This window comes from Scyliorhinus canicula, chromosome 6 (genome assembly GCF_902713615.1).
Source record: "Scyliorhinus canicula chromosome 6, sScyCan1.1, whole genome shotgun sequence".
Lineage (NCBI taxonomy): Eukaryota > Metazoa > Chordata > Chondrichthyes > Carcharhiniformes > Scyliorhinidae > Scyliorhinus > Scyliorhinus canicula.
Window position 1 is genome coordinate 175,710,830 of NC_052151.1, and position 21,992 is coordinate 175,732,821.

The 21,992-nt window shown below is 47.1% G+C and overlaps 1 protein-coding gene across 6 annotated transcripts; it reads left to right on the forward strand.

The window, feature by feature from the left end:
* The first annotated feature begins 503 nt into the window (after positions 1-503).
* On the forward strand, positions 504-14,497 carry LOC119967658 (probable G-protein coupled receptor 139). 6 transcript variants are annotated; one of them, XM_038800467.1, is made up of 3 exons: positions 504-558; positions 5,163-5,380; positions 9,222-11,278. In XM_038800467.1, the coding sequence occupies exons 2-3, from the start codon at positions 5,257-5,259 to the stop codon at positions 10,160-10,162; spliced, it is 1,065 nt and encodes a 354-aa protein (XP_038656395.1). In that variant the 5' UTR covers positions 504-558; positions 5,163-5,256; the 3' UTR covers positions 10,163-11,278. The 6 variants fall into 6 exon arrangements, 4 of the variants coding, with proteins under 4 accessions (XP_038656395.1, XP_038656397.1, XP_038656394.1 ...); XR_005461038.1 differs by lacking the exon at positions 504-558 and adding an exon at positions 14,399-14,497 and having other exon boundaries at positions 4,521-5,380; positions 9,222-10,560; XM_038800469.1 differs by lacking the exon at positions 504-558 and adding an exon at positions 14,399-14,493 and having other exon boundaries at positions 4,521-5,380; positions 9,222-9,398.
* The last annotated feature ends 7,495 nt before the right edge of the window (positions 14,498-21,992 follow it).

Here is a 21,992-nt window from a genome sequence, read left to right on the forward strand (position 1 = left end):
TTCTTCTGGGGTAGTCCCGCCCATGAATGAATCATGAATAAACTTTGTAATCTGTCCCTGGTTCTCTTGTGTTTAGTTGGATAAAGTTCACAACAACAATTTGGCGTAGGATGCTCGACACTCGTATTGGATCCATTGGAAAAGTTCTGCAAACAGGGTGAGTAGAGGGCAGCAGAGGGCAGCAGAGCGGAGCTACTGATTGGCTGTTCCGGGGAGATTTGCATTCGTGCAGTGCAGTCAGCCTAATTTGAAGGTGTACCTGCGAAAGAGACCCAAGGTGTTCGAGTGCAAGCAAGCATCCAGCAGAGGGCAGCAGAGCGGAGCTACTGATTGGCTGTTCTGGGGAGATTTGCATACGTGCAGTGCGGTCAGCCTAATTTGAAGGTGTACCTGTGAAAGAGACCCGAGGAGTTCGAGTGCAAGCAAGCATCCAGCAGAGGGCAGCAGAGCGGAGCTACTGATTGGCTGTTCCGTGGAGATTTGTATACGTGCAGTGCGGTCAGCCTAATTTGAAGGTGGTTTGTGAAGGGGTTGTTGTCAAGTGACAATTGTGTGTTGGTGAGTATTGTGATTAGTAAGTAAAATCTTTATTCCTTTCACTTATTAATTATTTGATACTATATTTGTAATCAGTTAAGAGAAAAGGTAAAAATGACAGATCCCAGACCCGTGTTATGCTCCTCGTGCACAATGTGGGAGTTCAGGGATGCGGCCAATGCCCCTGACTTCTTCATGTGCGCGAAGTGTGTCCAGCTGCAGCTCCTGTTAGACCGCATGATGGCTCTGGAGCTGCGGATGGACTCACTTTGGAGCATCCGCGATGCTGAGGAGGTCGTGGATAGCACGTTCAGTGAGTTGGTCACACCGCAGATTAGAATTGGTGACGGAGACAGGGAATGGGTCACCAAAAGGCAGAGAAAGAGCAGGAAGGCAGTGCAGGTGTCCCCTGCGGTCATCTCCCTCCGAAACAGGTATACCGTTTTGGATACTGTTGGGGGAGATGTCTCACCAGGGGAAGGCAGTAGTAGCCAGGCTCTGCTGCACAGAAGGGCTGGAAAAAGACTGGCAGGGCTATAGTCATAGGGGATTCAATTATAAGGGAATAGACAGGCGTTTCTGTGGTCGAAAACGAGACTCCCGAATGGTATGTTGCCTCCCGGGTGCTCGGGTCAGGGATGTCTCCGATCGGCTGCAGGACATACTGAAGTGGGAGGGTGAACAGCCAGTTATCGTGGTGCATATAGGCACCAACGATATAGGTAAAAAAGGGGATGATATCCTACAATCAGAATTTAGGGATTTAGGAGATAAATTAAAAAGTAGGACCTCAAAGGTAGTAATCTCAGGATTGCTACCAGTGCCACGGGACAGCAGAGTAGAAATTCAAGAATAGTCAGAATGAATATGTGGCTTGAGAGATGGTGCAGGAGGGAGGGGTTCAGATTTTTGGGACATTGGAACTGGTTCTGGGGGCGGTGGGACCATTACAAACTGGATGGTCTACACCTGGGCAGGACTGGAACCAATGTCCGAGGGGGTGCTTTTGCTAACACTGCTGGGGAGGTTTTAAACTAATGTGGAAGGGGGATGGGAACCAGATTATGAAGTTAGAGGTCAGTAAAGAAGCAGCAACTAAAGCCAGTAAGGCACGAGACAATAAACTCAATGTGACTAAGGAAAAGAGTAGACAGGAAAGAGATGATGAACGCAAAGGTGGTCTGAGGTGCATTTGTTTTAATGCGATAAGTGTAGCAGGTAAGGCAGATAAACTTAGGGCTTGGATCAGTACCTGGGAAAATGATGCTATTGGTATTACTGAGACTTGGTTGAGGGAAGGGCAGGACTGGCAACTGAATATCCCAGGGTATAGATGCTTCAGGAGGGATAGAGAGGGAGGTAGAAGGGGTGGAGGAGTTGCAATACTAGTCAGAGATGATATCACAGCTGATTAAGGAGGTCACGATGGAGGATTCGAGCACTGAGGCAATATGGGTGGAGCTGAGAAATAGGAAGGGTGCAGTAACATTGTTGGGACTTTACTACAGGCCTCTCAAAAGCGAGCATAAAGTAGAGGTACAAATATGCAGACAGATTATAGAAAAATGTAGGAGCATTTTGGTTGTGATGGGAGATTTTAACTTCCCCAACATTGAATGGGATTCGTGTAGTGTTTGAGGTGTAGATGGAGCAGAGTTTGTAAGGAGCATCCAGGAGAGTTTTTTTAGAGCAGTATGTAAATAGTCCAACTCGGGAAGGAGCCATACTGGACCTGGCATTGGGGAATGATCCCGGCCAGGTGGTTGATGTTTCAGTCGGTGATTACTTTGGGAATAGCGATCACAATTCTGTAAGTTTTAGAATACTCATGGACAAGGACAGGAGGGGTCCAAAAGGAAGAGTGCTAAATTGGGGAAAGGCAGAGTATAACAAAATTCGGCAGGAGCTAGGGAATGTGGATTGGGAGCAGCTGTTTAAGGGTAAATCCACATTTGAAATGTGGAAGTCTTTTAAGGAAAGGTTGATTAGAGTGCAGGACAGAAATCTTCCTGTGAAAATGAAAGATAGAAATGGCAAGATTAGGGAACCATGGATGACGGGTGATATTGTGAGACTAGCTAAGATGAAAGAGGAAGCATACATAGGATCGAGGCAACTCAAAACTGATGAAGCTTTGGAGGAATATCGGGAAAGTAGGACGAATCTCAAACGCGCAATAAAGAGGGCTAAAAGGGGTCATGAAATATCTTTGGCTAACAGGGTTAAGGAAAATCCCAAAGCATTTTATTCGTATGTGAGGAGCAAGAGGGTAACTAGAGGAAGGGTTGGCCCACTTAAAGTCAAAAGAGGAAATTTATGCGTGGACTCAGAGGAAATGGGTGAGATTCTTAATGAGTTCTTTGCATAGGTATTCACAAAGGAGAGGGACACGACGGATGTTGAGGCTAGGGATGGATGTTTAAATACTCTCGGTCAAGTTGTCATATGGAAGGGGGAAGTTTTGGGTATTCTAAAAGACATTAAGGTGGACAAGTCCCCAGGACCGGATGGGATCTATATCAGGTTGCTGAGGGAAGCGAGGGTCGAAATAGCTGGGGCCTTAACAGATATCTTTGCAGCATCCTTGAGCATGGGTGAGGTCCTGGAGGACTGGAGAATTGCTAATGTTGTCCCTTTGTTTAAGAAGGGTAGCAGGGATAATCCAGGGAATTATAGACCTGTGAGCTTGACGTCAGTGGTAGTCAAACTGTTGGAGAAGATACTGAGGCATAGGATCTATTCACATATGGAAGAAAATAGACTTATCAGTGATAGGCAGCATGGTTTTGTGCAGAGAAGGTCATGCCTTACAAACCTAATAGAATTCTTTGAGGAAGTGACAAAGTTAATTGATGAGGGAAGGGCTGTAGATGTCATATACATGGACTTTGGTAACCGTTTGATAATGTTTCCCATGGCAGGTTGATGGAAAAAGTGAAGTCGTATGGGGTTCAGGGTGTACTAGCTAGATGGATAAAGAACTGGCTGGGCAACAGGAGACAGAGGGTAGTGGTGGAAGGGAGTGTCTCAAAATGGAGAAGGGTGACTCGTGGTGTTCCACAGGGATCCGTGCTCGGACCACTGTTGTTTGTGATCTACATAAATGACCTGGAGGAAGGTATAGGTGGTCTGATTAGCAAGTTTGCAGATGATACTAAGATTGGTGGAGTTGCAGATAGCGAGGAGGACTGTCAGAGAATACAACAAAATATCGATAGATTGGAGAGTTGGGCAGTGAAATGGCAGATGGAGTTCAATCCAGGCAAATGCAAGGTGATGCATTTTGGAAGATCAAATTCAAGAGCGGACTATATGGTCAATGGAAGGGTCTTGGGGAAAATTGATGTGCAGAGAGATCTGGGAGTTCAGGTCCATTGTACCCTGAAGGTGGCAACGCAGGTTGATAGAGTGGTCAAGAAGGCACATAGCATGCTTGACTTCATCGGACGGGGTATTGAGTACAAGAGTTGGCAGGTCATGTTACAGTTGTATAGGACTTTGGTTCGCCCACATTTGGAATACTGCGTGCAGTTCTGGTCGCCATATTACCAGAAGGATGTGGATGCCTTGGAGAGGGTGCAGAGGAGGTTCACCAGGATGTTGCCTGGTATGGAGGGTGCTAGCTATGAAGAAAGATTGAGTAGATTAGGATTGTTTTCATTGGAAAGACAGAGGTTGAGGGGGGACCTGATTGAGGTCTACAAAATTATGAGAGGTATGGACAGGATGGATAGCAACAAGCTATTCCCAAGAGAGGGGGTGTCAGTTACAAGGGGTCACCATTTCAAAGTGAGAGGGGGAAGGTTTAAGGGAGATGTGCGTTGAAAGTTTTTTACACAAAGGGTGGTGGATGCCTGGAACGCTTTACCAGCGGATGTGGTAGAGGCGGGCACGATAGCATCATTTAAGAAGCATCTAGATAGGTATATGAATGGGCGAAAACAGGGAAGTAGACCTTGGAAAATAGGAGACAGGTTTAGATAAAGGATCTGGATTGGCGCAGGCTGGGAGGGCCGAAGGGCCTGTTCCTGTGCTGTAATTTTCTTTGTTTATATTTTATTGACCACCCATAATTGATGCAGCAAGCCTGCCGATGATGGTCCCATTGAGTAACAAAATAATCTGAAAGGAAAACTCAGGACAGGAGGTATAATTAACGGAGTTGGAGCTGTGCCGGGGAGCCAGAGCCCGAGATACCTTGAGGAGGAGGCAGAGCGGTGATGGGGGGTTCCAGTCGGGAAATACAGCAGCTGAAGCAGAGTCTAAGGTGAAAGGCTGGAGGTTTAGAGGGGATATGAGGAAAAATCTTTTCACCCAGAGGGTGGCAGAAATCTGGAGTGCTCTGCCTGGGAGGGTAGCTGAGGCAATAAACCTCATAAACTCTAAAATGTCCACTTGAAATGTCATAACATTCAAGGCTATGGGTCAAGTGCTGGGAAGTGGGGTTAGTGCAGATTTAGAGTAGTTTTTCATCGGTGCAGGCTTCACTGGCCTCTTCTCTACTGTAAGATTCTATCGAATTGTTTCAGGTGTTTTTCTCAAACTGCACAATAACAAGCTCAACTATTTTTTGTGTTGAAATATCAGAAAACAGAAAAACAATTTAATTGATTCTATTTGTTCAGTGACTGTCGTTAATGCTACTAATGATGTGATGTGACTGACTCCCCGGATGATTGATGTGCGGTAAATATAAAGCTCCCTTCCTGTGCCTCTGCCATGTACGAGTCAAAGACTTTCAGCTTGGACAGAATTCATCCACTGTCACAGAAAATGGGGCAGCTGACTATTCTGCTGATCAAGGAGATTTACTACCCAATTCTCGCAGTTGTTGGTGTTCCTGGTGAGTTATTGTAACCTCGTTGTTGTTAATCTGTATTAATGCACTCCTTGTCCTTCCTGTCTGTTTGATGAAGTGTGGTGTTTCCTGGGTCACAGTGTTACAGATTCAATCATTGCCAGAACAAATTCATGAACCATTTACCCACAATTCCAATATTCCTGTAATCCGATAATTTTACTGAATTCTTAACGTTTGCACACTAGGAATTTGAATGACCTTCTGCACCATCTTGTCATCTCATGCAGATTTAGGACTGCAACAGTTTATCAAAATGTGTGGGTAGGTTTCCCAGAAAATGGGTCCAGTACTAATTGTGTCTCACTCGGCTCGGTGTTGTTAATTACCTGCAACAGAGTAAAGTGCTCTCAATCTGCATCTTCATATATATTTAAATTTGGTACATAACAAGGTGAGATGGGAGCAGGAGTGGACCACACAACCCATTGAGCTTGCTCTACCTTCCGGAACGATCATGGCTCATTTTGGGCTTCCAGTCCATTGTCGTGCCCACCCCTATGTCCCTTAATTCTCTTGGAGACAAATATCCATCCATCCCAGCTTTAAATCTATTCACTTTTGGAAAATCACCAAAGTTTCAGAATTCATTGAGTGAAGAAATTCCTCTTCTTCTGAGTTCAAATGATTGACCCTTTGACCGTTCATCTATTTTAGATTCTCCATCCAGTGTAAATGACCTCTTCACATCTACTCTGTTCAGCCCCTTCAGAATTTTATATATTTAATTGTGGTCACCTCTCATTCTCCAAACCTGAGAGAACAAAGACCTAATTTGTTTTACCTCTGATCTGAGGACAAGCCTCTCACTCAGCGACTAATCCAGTGATCTTCACTGTACCGCATCCAATGCATCATATACTTCCTTAAATAGGGAGACTAAAATTGCACAAAGTATTCCAGGTGTGGTGTCATCAAGGCCCTGCACAATTATCACAAGGCTTCTGTATTCTTGTACTGAAATCCCCTTGCAATAAAGACCAACAGACCATTTGCCTTCCTTATTACTTGCTGTACCTACAAGCTAACTTTCTGTGTTTCTTGTACCAGTACATTCAAGTCTCACTGAACATTAACATTTACAAACCCCGCTTGAAACAAACCTGTTTTTCAAATTCTTATAACCAAAGTTTAGAACTTCAATGTCTCCACCTTGTACTCCATTTGCCATCTTGTCGCCACACATTTAATCTATCTATATATGTTTTCAGCCTCTGTGTGCCCTCCTCACAACTTATATTTCCACTTAACTTTGCACCATCGACAAACTTAGTCACTTTATACTGTGGAGTGAGAGAATGAAAGATGAGTCATAGCCACAGAAACCATTAATAGGCCTCTTTCCACTCCACATTAATAGGCCTCTTTCCACTTTATGCGAAACACAACAATCCCCTTATTTTTATTATCAGTTCCCCCATCCTGTACCGGCCTCCCTGAACAGGTGCCGGAATGTGGCGTCTAGGGGCTTTTCACAGCAACTTCACTGAAGCCTACTTGTGACAATATGCGATTATTATTAAATTATCCCCCAGTAGAGCCAAAGATACATTACACACAAATGAAGAAGTAGATTGTGCAACCACGCCCCCCTTCATATAGCCTCAAACAATCCTCTTCACACTGGCCCCAACTTCCTATCTCTGACAAATGCCTCTGCCTGCTCAGGCCTGTCAAAATAATGATCTTTTGAGTCCATGGTGACCTGCAGCTTTGCTGGGTATGCCACTCCAAGCTGCGCGCACTTACTGTAAAACACCACCTTCACACTGGGAGATGGGTGAACATCTCTTTGCCAGCTCGGTCCCAATTTCCTGATGTATCTGCACCGTGTACCCATCCCAGTCACTGATCTGGATCCTCTTCAGCTACTCCAAGACCCGTTCCATCTGTTGATAATTCTGGAAAGGGAGAATCACCGCCCGTGGTGGCTCATTTGGCCTTGGCTTTTCCCTGAGCGCCTGATGAGTTCTCTCCAACTCCTGAGGGGCAATCACCTCCTCTCCTCCCACCAGCCGATAAAATGTCTCTGAAAAATACTGGTTCAATTTAACAGCTCAAGTGTATCTGGTATTTACAAACAAGTTTGTTTCTTATTTGCAACGGTTTTTACATGAGGTTTTCCGTCCCCTCTCCCTCTTTGGTAGTTTTGTCCCCCTCTTTATGTTGCCATCTGCCCTGGGCACCATGGGCACGATTCTCCGCAACGGCCGACGCTATCGTGAAACCCAGAGTGTTTCACGACAGCGTTGGAGGCCGCTCCTCACCCCCAGGGGGCTAGGAACGGCGTTTCGTGGAACTCGGCCGCCGGGCCTTGACTCTTGCGTCAAGGCGGCGTGCCGAGAATGACACGGCCGGCGGCTCCTAAGTGATGTCAGTCACCAATGCGCAGGTTGGCCGGTCCAACCCACGCATGCTCGGTGGCCGTCTTCCCCTCCGCTGCCCCGCAAGACGTGGCGGCTTTATCTTGCAGGGCGGCGGAGGGGAAAGAGTGCGTCTCTTGGAGACGCCGACCCGACGATTGGTGGGCACCGATCGCAGACCAGTCCCCTCTCGAGCACAGTCGTGGTGCTCAATCCCCTCTCCGCCCCCCACAGGCCCCAAACTCACCTTTCGCGCTATTTTCACACCGGCAGCGACCAGGTGTGAACAGCAGGCTGCTCGGCCCATCCGGGCCGGAGAATGGCGATTCTCCGAGTGGAGTGTCGCAAAACATGACACGCCATTTTGGGGGTAGTGGGAGAATCGTGGGGGCTGCCAGAGCGGCACTCCCGCGATTCTCCCACCCGGTCTGGGCAGTGGAGAATCACGCCCCACGTACTGTGCTCCGCTTCTTTCTGTTGGGTATTTAGTTTTTATTGTTGTTGGGGGAGGGGGGGGGGGTTGGCTGTGTCCCCTCCTTGCCTTGTCCCCGTGTTAATTTTGTGTTTCCGTTTGTTCCCTTCCCTGCCCTCCCTCCCTCTGCCCCTTTCTGTTATGTGTGCTCTTCCTTGTCTTCCTCCCTCTCTTTCCCCATAAAGTCTCCTCAGGGAAGTCTTCTTCCCTGCCGCTCGAACTGCCGATCCATCAGTTCCACAAATCTCTCCAGTTCCTGCGGCAATGCATCAAACCTCACCCCCCCCCCCCCCCCCCCCCCGCAAAGCCCCCCCATCCCCCGGAAATAACAACCAAAAAGGGATCAGGAATAAAGTTCCTGCCACGAGGCACTTTTCATACATTTTGACATTATGTCACCCTAAGTCCCTGGAATGTATATTTTGTGGACGTTTTGAGTTGTTTGTTTTAAATGTTTCCCAGTGATTATTTGGTAAGGGTCCTTCCAGCTCTTTATTCTTTATTCTCTGCCGAGTCCCTTCCTTTTCTTTTACTTTTGCTTTTGCTGTTACACTTTTGATACATGGGTAATTTGTGGACATTTATCTTTAAGGCAGCGTGCCATTTTAATTCAAGCATAAAAAAGGGAGGGCCTGTGCCTTTAATTCAAACTGCAGGATCCAAAAGGCTGTGCTACGTAGACTATTTATTGGAGATTGGATGGCCTCAGTGATGACTCGGTTGATTGATGTGTCTGGTGGCCAATGATTTGGCTGTAAATGCTGTGCTCTACCCGGTAAGAGGTGGTGATTGAATATTCTCTTTCTGGATTTTTTTTTAGGGCCACGACGTTCCATTTTAATTTCACTATTGGAATTTCTATGAGAGTTATTGGTGGCATCACATGTGTGGTGATTCCGGGGCATGTGGAGCAGGAATTGACTGTACACTTTTCCATTGTGGCGTAACAATTTATTTGAGTGGCACTCAAGTTTTCTTCTCTCACTTTCAGCAAACTTAGTGACGATTGTGACACTCTCCCGAGGAAACTGCGGCCTTTCCAAATGTATCTCCATCTACATGGTGGCCATGGCAACAGGAGATCTACTAGTTATGATCAGCAATATCATGGCATATCGTATTTTCAGTTATCATTTTCCACATTCATTCCTGTCTCACACTCCTGTGTGTAAGTTCAATCTATATATGAATGTTGTTAGCCTTGATTTGGCTGTTTGGTTCACTGTTTCCTTCACATTTGACCGTTTTATAATTATCTGCTGCCAGAAGTTTAAAACAAAATACTGCACCGAGAGGACTGCGGCTCTGGTTATAACAATGTTCTCGATCCTGGCCTTTATAAAGAACATCCCCGTATTTTCAGCCTTTGAATCTGAACAGATCATTAACAAATTGTGGTGGGGCTGCCGACCAAATCCGGCATTTGTTTCCTCACCTTTTGGTGCGATGTTCATCTGGTTTTACAGCATCTGGCGTGTCTGGATCCCATTTACTTTAATTGTCCTGTTTAATTCTTTGTCAATCAGACTTATTATAGTGGCCAGCAAAGCCCGTAGGAGACTCCGGGGCCACAGCAGTGAGAATCAGAGTGATTCAGAGATGGAGAATCGAAGGAATTCCATCATTTTACTCTTCACCATCTCGGGCAGTTTTATACTGTTCTGGCTGACAGAGAGTGTGAGTTTTGTAACGACAAGAGTGACAAACCCAAATAAATATCAAGGTGACCACACAGCTCCTCCATATATCGCCGCTGAAACTGGAGCTATGTTAAAACTTTTGACTTCCTGCATAAACACGTTTATTTATGCAGCCACCCAGAGAAAATTCAGGCAAGAGTTGAAGAAAGGGTTGAAATATCCCTGGATACTAATTGAAGGGTTGATTAAAAATGAAGCCAAAACTGGAGTGGCATGGTTGCACAGTGGTTAGCACTGCTGCTTACAGTGCTGAGGACCCGGCTTCAATCCTGGCCTTGGGTCACTGTCTGTGTGGAGTTTACACTTTCTCCCAGTGTCTGCGTGGGTTTCACCCCACAACCGATGATGTGCAGGTAGGTGGATTGGCCATGCTAAAATTGCACCTTAATTGAAAAAAAATAATTGGTATTCTAAATTAAACAAAAAATCAAATCAATCTAGAATTCACTTTGGAACATTGGAATTAGGTTTCAGCTGCTGTTTTTGATCAGTCCTATCTTCTCTCCTGTGGAAATTTATGATAGTTTTTCATAATATTCACAGGTAGAAAGTTAAATTTCTCTTTCTTTAGCAGACACAACAACAAAGGTTACCCGTCCAGCCACAGTAACTCCACTTCTGATTCATTCAGTATGTATTTTTGTAGTAAGAAGTTTCAATACTTGGTCTTCATTTATCTTGGTACAGAAGGTTTCTATGTTCAGACACTCCTCCAGGAATTCTGTCTGATGTCAGCGACCATCCCAACTCCTGGTGTGACCAGCTCCCTCCCTCCAGGTCCCCCGCAGGGTCCCGCGCATTACTCCAGACCAAAGAGAGTGATCTCGAGTTAAAGGGAATCAAAACACATGAAGATACAATTTAGGAGCAGGAGTGGACCTCTTCCTTCCAGCAGCCAGCTCCGCTATTCAATAAGCTCATGGTTAACCCAATAGAAACCTCAATTCTACATTGCCGCCTACAACCGGTAACCTTTCACCCCCCTTGCTTACCAAGAATCTATCTATTTCCACCTTAAAGATAGTCAAAGACTCTGCTTCCATCGCCTTTTCAGGAAGAAAGTTCCAAAGTCACACAAACCTCTGAGAGAAAAATAATTTCCTTACCTTTGTGTTAAATTACTGACCTCGTGTTTGTTAAGCAGTGATTCCCAGAACTAGATTCTCCCACAAGAGGAAACAACCTTTCCACATCCCCCGCGTCAAGAACCCACAGGATCTTATATGTTTCAATCAAGCTGCCTCTTACTCTTCTGAACTCCAGTGGATACACGTCCAACCTGTCAAGCCTTTCCTCATCAGACAGCCTGCCAATTCCAAGTGTTAGCCTGGTAAACATTCTCTGAACTGTTTCCAATGCTTGTGTATCTTCCTTACACAAGGAGACCAATACTGTACACAATACTCCAGATGTGGTCTCACCAAGACCCTGTACAACTGAGGCTCTCCTCAACCACCCAAACTGGCAGGACCTCCGTCTACACTTTCCCCTCTGTCTCTCCGCAGGAGCGAAATGGAGTAAACAGACTTGAGAGGGCATCGCTACCTGAAGGAAATCAAGTATTTCTGATAGGTTAAAGGCCATTTTAATGTAAATATTAAAGCCCAGTCTGAAAAACCCATTTTAAAAAGGGTTTCAGCATTCATAACCTTAGGTCATGACAAAACACATAACTTGAACAGAGGTACAGAACTTGACACATCCACAAACTAGCTGGAGATAAATGCAACATTTTTACTGACAATATGAACTGACTATTGTTCTAATGAATAGAATTCAAAATTAGGTTCATATTAAAAATGAGCTAAACCAGTAATCAGATCAAGGTCAGAATGAGCAAAATGAATCCACCATTGTTCAGAATATGGATAAAATGTGAGTCAGCAGAAAACCTGACTCGATTACAGCACAAAATCACATTCCATAGCACACACAAAAATTCAAACATGAAACAGTTGAAACTTATGTTGCACATTGAAGATTGACAATTAACCATTCAATCAAATGTATTTGAAACTCACCCAAACCAATCACGACGATATAGAGGTAGGGACAGATGGCCTCAGACTGATAACATTTTCCTTAAACATGAGAGTTCAGACAGCCATTTTCAATCCAGATAAATCTATACTTTTACTTGAATATTCGCTATCCTTATTTTCATATTTTCCCTTCTAAACTCTTGAAGTCTGCGCAAGATGTCTGTGCCTGAAGCAAGAAACCATTTCTGTATTATTTTTGAAAGTTAAAATTGTTTTATGAATTACTTCTCTTTAAGTCTTTTGCTGGCAAGGCTTTATTGAAAATAGATTTAAGTTTCTCTCAATTTTAATAAGTCGAGGCAATAAAAGATTCTTACTTCGAATCCGAGAACTGGAACTCAAATTTCTACCGAGTTTTAAAGTGTATGCGAGACTGCACTTGAGCCGCAAGGTAGATCTCCACAATACCCATTGTGATGCGTGAGATCCACACTCTCACACCATATGATGAAAGAGCCATTGAGCTGGCCGGGGAGGGCCAAGACTGTGTCTGTGCAGAGGGCGAATTGTGGGCAGTAAGCAAATGTGGGAACCCTCAAGATATACAGTTGTTCCTCACGCCTCATATGAGTAAACATCTTGCATCATTTATCCCCTTAAAAATGCCATCTCCCTTCCCTTGCGGGGCTGTCGAGGAGCAGCCCAGACAATCTTCGCATTCCCTGGATAGCACTGACCTGAACATCTTGAAAGGAGAATTCCTGGACATCACCATGCCAACCGCATCCTCTTCCAGCGAAGATACTCGCACCTTAGTGGGGTTAACTAAAGGGCAGGCTTCTGGGTAACTCACTGGTGATCACCTCACACCCGATGATCGACAGCAGGTGGAGGGCGGGATGTCCCAGGGAACCGGAACTCGGATGAATGCTGGAGCCCAGTCTTCTGGGCCCCAAACTGATGCTGTGACTCTTGGTGTGGACGGCCCAGAGCTGCTGGAACTGTAAAGGCAGAGAGTTATGAGCATCAGGATGGAATGGCAATGTCCCACATTGGACTGAAAGGTCTATTGGAGGAGTCCCATCTCCTTCTGTTTGAGGGAAGGATGCTGTCACTGAAACATAAAAAGATCATCACTGCGAGGGTGGCATCCGCATTGGAGACCTTGGTGCAGGAATTTCGCTCCATGGTGGGAGATGTCTGCTCCATGGCTCAGCTCATGACCTCCATAGATGAGTGCATGGGTTCCACAGTGCAGGGCTCCAAACTGCACGGTGCAGACAACTCTGGGAATCCAATAGTGTCAGCACCTCTCACCTTGCCTTCCCGAAAACGGTAACACTGCAACACCTGTGATTCACTTGGGATCAAACTGGGTAACTTCCACAATGTGCAGTGGACGTGATAACCAGTGCACCACAGAAGCAGCCAATAGGCTCTGCAGCCTTGTTTAAGACATGGGTGAAGTGTGTGATGTTCTCTGCTTTTATGATAAGGAAGGCTTTGAAGTGTAGTATTGCACAAAGAACATCAAGCTATGTTGACTAACAAAGCTAATTTATGAACCCTACTTATAACTAGATTTGGCCGTCTGAATAAGAAACAAAGGTTGCAAAATAAATTATGCTATAACTCTATCAGCAGATCTCATGAACACACAACTACTCTCTATCGCGCCTAAACACCTTCTGCATTAATCAAGGGGGTCACGTGATCTACATGACTGCTCTTGAGCACCATCTGTTGGTTAGATGGATTTACATAAAATTGTTAACACTTCATTTACCGTACAATATTCATATTGTCACATCCCTTTTCTTTGAAGTTGTTTGGAGACTCATGCAAATATATTTACATGATATGATCAATGTTGGGCATCACGGTAGCATGGTGGTTAGCATATATGCTTCCAGGGTCCCAGGTTCGGTTCCCGGCTGGGTCACTGTCTGTGCGGAGTCTGCACGTCCTCCCCATGTGTGCGTGGGTTTCCTCCGGGTGCTCCGGTTTCCTCCCACAGTCCAAAGATGTGCGGGTTAGGTGGATTGGCTATGCTAAATTGCCCGTAGTGTCCTAATAGGTGAGGTTAAGGGGGGTGTTGTTGGGTTACGGATATAGGGTGGATACTTGGGTCTGAGTTGGGTGATCATTGCTCGGCACAACATCGAGGGCCGAAGGGCCTGTTCTGTGCTGCACTGTTCTATGTTCTATGTTCTATGTATGCAACACAGGGTTCAATTGCTACTGTCCACGTGTTAACAATTTTTAAAAGTTCACAAATTAAGTCTGTCTGGTTTATTTCTTATACATGTGGACATTCTCAACCATGTTGGTTCAACAGATGTCGTTGTCTTCGTTGTCGTAACAGTTTCTCACTGTCGGGCTGTTGAAGTTGTAAACATTGCCTTTCGTAGCTGTGTCAAGCTCTATGTGCGGAAATACAGGTTGACTGTCTTCACTTTAAGAAGTGCTCTCCGATTCTTTCATAGGATTCAACCTTCATTTGTTCGAATGATGTATGAGTGTGGAGCTGCCAGGCGAAGACCATGTGCCATTCAAGACCACCCTCCAGAGCAGCATGGTAGTGCAGTGGATAGCACTGGGACTACGGCGCTGTGGACCTGGTTTCGAATCCCGGCCCTGGGTCACAGTCCGTGCGGAGTTGGCACATTCTCCCCATATCTGCATGGGTTTTGCCCCCACAACCCAAAGATGTGCAGGTTAGGTGTATTGGCCATGCTAAATTTCCTCTTAATAGGAAAAAAATAATAATTGTGTATGTTAAATTAAAAGAAAAAAGATAAAATTTAAAAAAAGACCACCCTCAAGTCGGAAGTTGTACCCGCATATTATCTCCTGCTCTAGCTTTGCTAGATCTTTCGCTGTCCAGTCGAAATAAAGTTGCTGATTTTGTTTATTTTGCCTGATTTTCTGCACATTGTCAGGATTTTCTGAAGTTGAACATGGTCGTGTCGTACGCAGCTGTCAATTCATCAACAGTTGAGCTGGTGAGAATCCAGTCGCTAGTGGTGCCGCACTGTAGCTTAACAAAGCTGAGTATGGATCGCTTCTGCAATCCAATGCTTTTTTGAATAGTTGCTTGGCCATATGTACACCTTTTTCAGTCTTCCCATTAGATTGTGGATGATGTGGGCTGGAGGCGACATGCTAAAAATCGTTTTGTTATGAGAACTCCATCCAGTCACAGCTGTCAAACATGGTCCATTGCCACTTATGACAGTGAATAAGATTCCATGCCTTACAAAGATGGCCTTTATAGCCTTTATGACCGCTCTCAAACCGGTATTGGGTAATTTGATCACCTTGGGGGAGTTCGAGAAGTAGTCTATGACAGATAATCATTTCCATGGAAGAAAAACAGATCGATGCCGACCTTTGACCATGATGTCGTGACTATTTCATGCATTGTAATTGTTTCCTTCTGCTGATAGGACTGCTTCTTCTGAACCATGCTGCAACAAGGTTATTAATATCCTCATTAATGCCTGGCCAATATACGCACTGACCCGCTCTTTGTTTGCATTTTTCCGTCCCCAGATGGCCTTCATGCACCTTGCTGAGGATCATGTTTCTTAACGAGGTTGGAATTACAATCTGGTCCTGTCTGAGCAGGAATACGTCCATACTGTTTTGATCCACTCTTATGTTCCTGGAGTTGGAACAAGTTCCTTTCGGTCAACCATCTCGTATGCAATGCAACACATGATGGATTGTTCCATTCTTGGATGTTTCTTCCTTGATGAGTTTCATCTTTTCGTCAGAGACAGGTAGACTTCCTTGAATCAAGATTGCTTGAGGTTATCTGGAAAATGTTGGTCGTCCCTGGCTCTTCAGTTGCACATGACAGTGCATCCGCTACATTAATTTATTTTCCCGGGATGTAGACTAGCTCAAAGTTGTACCTCTGAAGTTTTGTTGTCAGACGTTAGATTCTCGGAGGCATGTCATGCAAGTTGTTCTTTCTGATAGATACGAGAATGGAGAGCACAGTGGTGCAGTGGTTAGCACTGCTGCCTCACGGCACTGAATCCCAGGTTCGATCCCGGCTCTGGGTCACCGTCCGTCTGGAGTTTGCACATCCTCCCCGTGTTTGCGTGGGTTTCGCCCCCACAACCCAAAGATGTGCAGGGTAGGTGGATTGGCCACTCTAAATTGCCCCTTAATTGGGAAAAAATGAATTGGGTACTCCAAATTTATTTTTTAAAAGACTGATAGATATGAGAGGACGATGGTCAGTTTCCACTGTGAAGGTGGGTTAACCAGACACATCGTTGTGGAATTTGTCCATTCCAGTAAGGAGACCCCAGCATTCTTTCTCTATTTGCCCAGAGCGCTGCTCGGTTGGTGTTATCGCTCTTGAGGCATATGCAATCGGTTGCCATTGCCCATCACATGTCTGCTGTAGGAGCACAGCTCCTTTGCCACCTTTGCTAGAATTTGTGGATATCTTTGTGTTACTCTTTGGATCAAAGAAGGACAGGGCTGGTGATGTAGTGAGTGCTGTCTTTAGGTCAGACCACCCCTTCTTGTGTTCTTCAGACCAAGTGAAAACAACATTTTTTCGTATTATCTGTCTCGGAGCCGTGGTCCGTGATGACAGATTCAGAATGAACTTTCCCAGTAATTTGAACATGACAAGCATTCTAAGAACTGCTTTTTTGTCTTTAGGAGAAGACATTTTGGTGATGGCTGCACATTTCTCAGTGATTGGGTGCACACCCTGAGCTGAGATTTGATCACTGAAAAATGTGAGTTTGGAGATCCCAAATTGACATTTGGCTCTGTTTAGCTTTAAACCAAACTTCTCGATTCGCTGAATGACTTTAAGAAGTCTTGCATTGTGCTCTTCTTCATTCGCTGACCATATGATGATGTCATCCACATATACTCTCACACCTGCAATGCCTTCTATCATTTGTTCCATCGGCCGATGAAATATTTTGGATGCTGATGTTGATACCGAAAGGCATTCGATTAGAGCAGAACCTTCGATATGGACTATTGGAAGTGCAGAGTTTACTGCTGGCTTCATCTAGCTTGAGTTGCCAAAAGCCTCTGGAGGCATCCAGTTTTGTGAATACTTTGGCATCTGACATCTCACTCATGATTTCTTCACGTTTGGGAATTGGGTAGTTTTCACTTTTTATATTTTGGTTTAGATCCTTAGGATCAATGCAGATTGTTAGGTCGCCATTTGCTTTCTTAACAACACCATGGAACTAACCCGTCAGTTGGTACTTCCACTTTGGTGATTATCTCCAGCTATGGCATACGGTCAAGTTCCAGTTTGAAGCTTTCCCTCAAAGGAGTTGGTACCCTCCTGGCTGGAAGAATGACTGACCTTGCATTCTCTCTAACCTGTATTTTATATTTGAATGGCAATGTATCCATTCCATGAAAGAGATTAGGAAACTTGAATGGCTTCAATTTGGTCTTTGCCATTGGCTGAGATCTTGGCTGAGCTGTGAATGCTCTCGCACGCCTGAGCACCCAACCATGAAGATTGCTTTGGTTCTACAATTTCAAATTTGATAGGTATTTTCTTGTTTTTAACTTGAATTGTCAGATAGCAGGTCCCCATTGTGGTAATAACATTGCCGCTATAGTCCTGCAGCTGACAGTCATTTTCTACAATTTGAGGTTGTATTTTTAATTTGGCTACGGCGGATTGATTTATCAGATTAGGTCGTGCACCGGGATCCAGTTTAATTTGAATATTGGTTCCATTAATTTTTAACGGAGTCATCCAATCTTCATTGTCGTGAATGATAGAGATTTGTTTTAAATTGTCTACTTCAGAAATTGCTTGTTGAACTTTGTCTACACTTTCAACTATATTGACAAAGAAAGAACATCTAAATTGAACAGGTGTTAGGTCTACTCGCTTTATCTTCCTGTTTCTTTAAACTTACTGCCTGTTCAGATCTTTCCTTTTTTAAAAAAATTTACAGAACCCAATTTATTTTTTCCAATGAAGGGTCAATTTAGCGTGGCCAATCCACCTGGTCTACAGATTTAGGTTGTGTGGGCGAAACCCACACAAACACGGGGAGAATGTGCAAACTCCACACAGACAGTGACCCAGAGTTGGGATCGATCCTGGGACCTCAGCGCCGTGAGGCAGCAGTGCTAAAAATTTGACGTCAAATCGCAATTCTCCGTCACCTCGACAGCGGCTTCGATGAGTTCTGGATTGCACGTACAGTAAATACTATTCGCATATCATTTGCGGACCTGACCCGTTATTCTCCTGGGCCTCCGAGATGTTCCGCCTCCAATGGGCCGGGTTCCTGACCGCAAGGTTCATTGGTGCTTTTAAAAATTGTGAAACTGGCGTTGTGGCTGATGAGGTAGAGAGAAGAAGGAGGACACAGAGAGAAGCGACAGTGGGTTGCTGGGCCGGACACTGGCCGGGTTGGCTGGGGTGACCCACACGGGACTGGGGTGGTGCCAAGGCACATACTGCCATTACCCCGCCTGCAAGGCACCCACCTTTCTGTGCATCCACTAACCCCCCACCGTAGCCCCTGGGTATACAGAGTGACGCTGGCCATATGGCTGCCTCTACCTCCCATACCCCACCCTCCGGCACACCTCCCCAACCTGCCACCACCCACCAGTGGCCAATCCAGGCCAATACCTACAGTAGTGTCTACGAGAGCACCAGGGCTCGGGCCATGGACCGTACCCCCGGCAAGAGCAGTGCCAGCCGATGCTACAGTTGGCATCAGGGACAGGTGCTGGCATCAGGGTCTGGCAGCCGCAAATGGAGAGTTGACAGCTTCCCAGAATGGAGAGCGGGCCACCCACTAGGCCAAGAGCGAGGAGGCGCTAAGGAGGTGCCACATTAGGCCTCGCGTGTACTGGTACCGACTGTCATTCGTGGATCTGGGCATGCCGTTGAAGACTCCACTGAGCAGAGAGACAGTGCGACATGTCATATGATGGCATACCTGGTATAGTGGGGTTGAGGGGAGGACACCCGCTCCAGGGGCCATCAAGGTTACAGTTGCCTTGAACCTTTGTGTCACATCAGCCAGGACTGGGCCATTTCCCTCTGAGACAGGGCCTTCTCCCTCTGTGTCTGCGCCACGTCAACCAACACCAGGGCAATGCAGCCGACGTACCCAGCCATGGCCTGCTGTGACTGGGCCATGCTGAGGAGCACTGCTGCAATTTCCAGGTGACTCTGGTAGATGGTTGCCTGTGAGAGGGCAGCCCTGACCTGGGCCTCAGACAGCATCTGCTCAGAATACCCCAGGCCTTGGACATGCTGATCCATAGCCAGAACCATTGCTCCCATAGCCTCCATTGCGGACGCCAACCATGCGGTGTCAGCCTGGGTGGCACACATGGCCGGCACCACCCTCGTGCTCCTGCACGCAGATGGACTCCTCCACCTACACTTGCAGGTGCTGGGTGCTCGCCGACGTCCACTCTTGTAGTCCCTGGCTCTCTGACTGCATCTGCACTGTGGCTGGGACTGGATGTCCCAGATGCCGGTGATGCGTCTGGACGGCAGCTGGTTCCTGGGGCTGGCCTGCCCTCCGGCCGTCCGGCCCCTTGGCAGCTCCTACCTCCCCCTGCTGTACCAGATGCGATGTGTGGTGCGCACCAGATAGTGTCCCAGGAGTCTCTTCACTAATGTGCCCTACCGAGTTGATTGTCTCTGGGATGGTGGAGGGTCTTGGAGACAGCTGTGATGGAAGGTCAGTGTCATCCTCCGACCTGAGCTCCTGGGTAATCCGAGTCTCGTGTGGAGGGCTGGTGTTTGGGCTGCTCTCCCCATCAGTGCTCGGCTGGCTGGGGGGCTCCGGGTCTGGCTCTGTCTGGGGGAGGGGGACTGCGAATGGGCCGACCCCATCTCCGGTCATCACAGGTCCTGCAAGACACACGATGGCGTGTCTGATTAGACAGCGGGCTGGGAGAGAAGTGGGGGTGGGCGGGGGGGACAGCGAGTGAGGGGGATGCAGGGTGAGGTGGGTGTGTGGGGTGAGGGGGTGAGGGATTGGATTCGATTGAATTGGATTTGTTTATTGTCACGTGTACCAAGGTACAGTGAAAAGTAATTTTCTGCGAGAAGCTTAACTGATGGGAAGAAAACGGAATAAAAGAAAATACATAATAGGGCAACACAAGGTATACAATGTAACTACATTAGCACCGGCATCAGATGAAGCATACAGGGTGTAGTGTTAATGAGATCAGTCCATGAGGGTCATTTAAGAGTCTGGTAACATCAGGGAAGAAGCTGTTTTTGAGTCTGTTCGTGCGTGTTCTCAGACTTCTGTATCTCCTGCCCGATGGAAGAAGTTGGAAGAGTGAGTAAGCTGGGTAGGAGGGGTCTTTGATATGCTGCCCGCTTTCCCCAGGCAGCAGGAGGTGTAGATGGAATCAATGGATGGGAGGCAGGTTTGTGTGATGGACTGGGCAGTGTTCACGACTCTCTGAAGTTTCTTGCAGTCCTGGGCCAGGCATACCAGGCTGTGATGCAGCCCGATAGGATGCTTTCTGTGGTGCATCTGTAAAAGTTGGTGAGGGTTAATGTGGACATGCCGAATTTCCTTAGTTTCCTGAGGAAGTATAGCATTGTTGTGCTTTCTTGGTGGTTGCGTCGACGTGGGTGCACTGCATGACCTCCTTAGCTGGATTCTCCCGCTTAAGTTTCTGCTTGTGTGATGGGTGAAGGAGCGCCGTCTTATAGTCTGATTTCCCAAAGTGCGGTCAGGGGATGGAACGGTAGGCGCCCTTGATATTTGAGTATCTGTGGTCAAGAGTGTTGTCACCCCTGGTGGGACAGGAGATGTGCTGGTGGAATTTTGGCAGTACACTCTTGCGGTTGGCCTTGTTGAAGTCTCTGACCACAATGAACAAGGCCCCCGGGTGTTCTGTTTCATCGTTGTTTCTGACTGTACAGTTTGTCCAGCATCTTCCTGACTTCTGACTAGGGTGTGATGTAGACCGCTGTGATATTGGCTGAAGTGAACTCACGTGGAAGATAGTATGGGCAGCACTTCACGGTCAGGTATTCCAGGTCCGGGGAGCAGTTGGTCACCAGGGTCGCCACATCCAAGCACCAGGAGGAGTTGATGAGGAGGCAAACCCCTCCACCCTTTGCTTTGCCTGATGACGCGGTGCGGTCCGCCCGGTGAATAGAGAAGCCTTCAGGTTGTATGGCACAGTCCGGTGAGGCGGGGGTGAGCCTTGTCTCTGTGAAACAGAGCACACAGCAGTCTCTTACTTCCCTCTGAGAGGTAAGTCTAGCATTAAGGGAGATGTGGGAGTGGGGTTGAGATTGGTGAATGGATGTGGAGCACAGGGGTGAGAGGGAGTGTGGGCGAAGGGGTGAGGGGGATGGTGGGTGAGGGAGTGGGGTGAGGGCAGTGTGGTGCAAGGGGTTGAGGGGGGTGAGGAGGTGGGGGTGTGTGGAGCGTGTGCCCACACACGTGTCATGAGCAACCGCAACTCAGTAGGGTCTCACTTGCTAACCCGTGACCGCAGTCCATCCGGCAACAGTCCCTTTCCCCTGGGCCACCGGCCACGTTCATGGCCCTCTACTTGGGCATGTTGAGGGGCCGAAGTTCTGCTGCTCCCCCTCCAGTTTTCTTCCGCTCCCGGTAGTTCTGTGCGGTCTTCTCGGTGGGGGGGGGGGGGGGGGGGGGGCAAACACAACTAACGACACCGTTAGACGGTCTGACGCATGCAGCCCAGGGTTTGAATAGACAGTAGCCTCAGTGGCCAGGGCACTGCCATGGGTGCTGCCATGTGGGGCAGGGTGCAGCTTCATTCATACCCCACGGTGGAGGGGGAGGGTCCGGTGTGGGGGGGAGGGATTAGTGCTAAGGGCACGGAGGAGCCGACTCACCCTGTTGTGCAGTTTTTTCTTGCTCTGCATGACAGTCCGTGTGACGTTGCCTGCGGCGCTGATCGCCTCTCCCACCTGCGCCCAGGCACGGTGAACGGTTGCGCCTGGCAGACTTCCTCCTGGGCCGGGGTATAGGGTCATCCGTCTCTCCACCACAGCGTCCAGGAGGTTGTCCAGCTCAGCGTTGTGTGTACCCC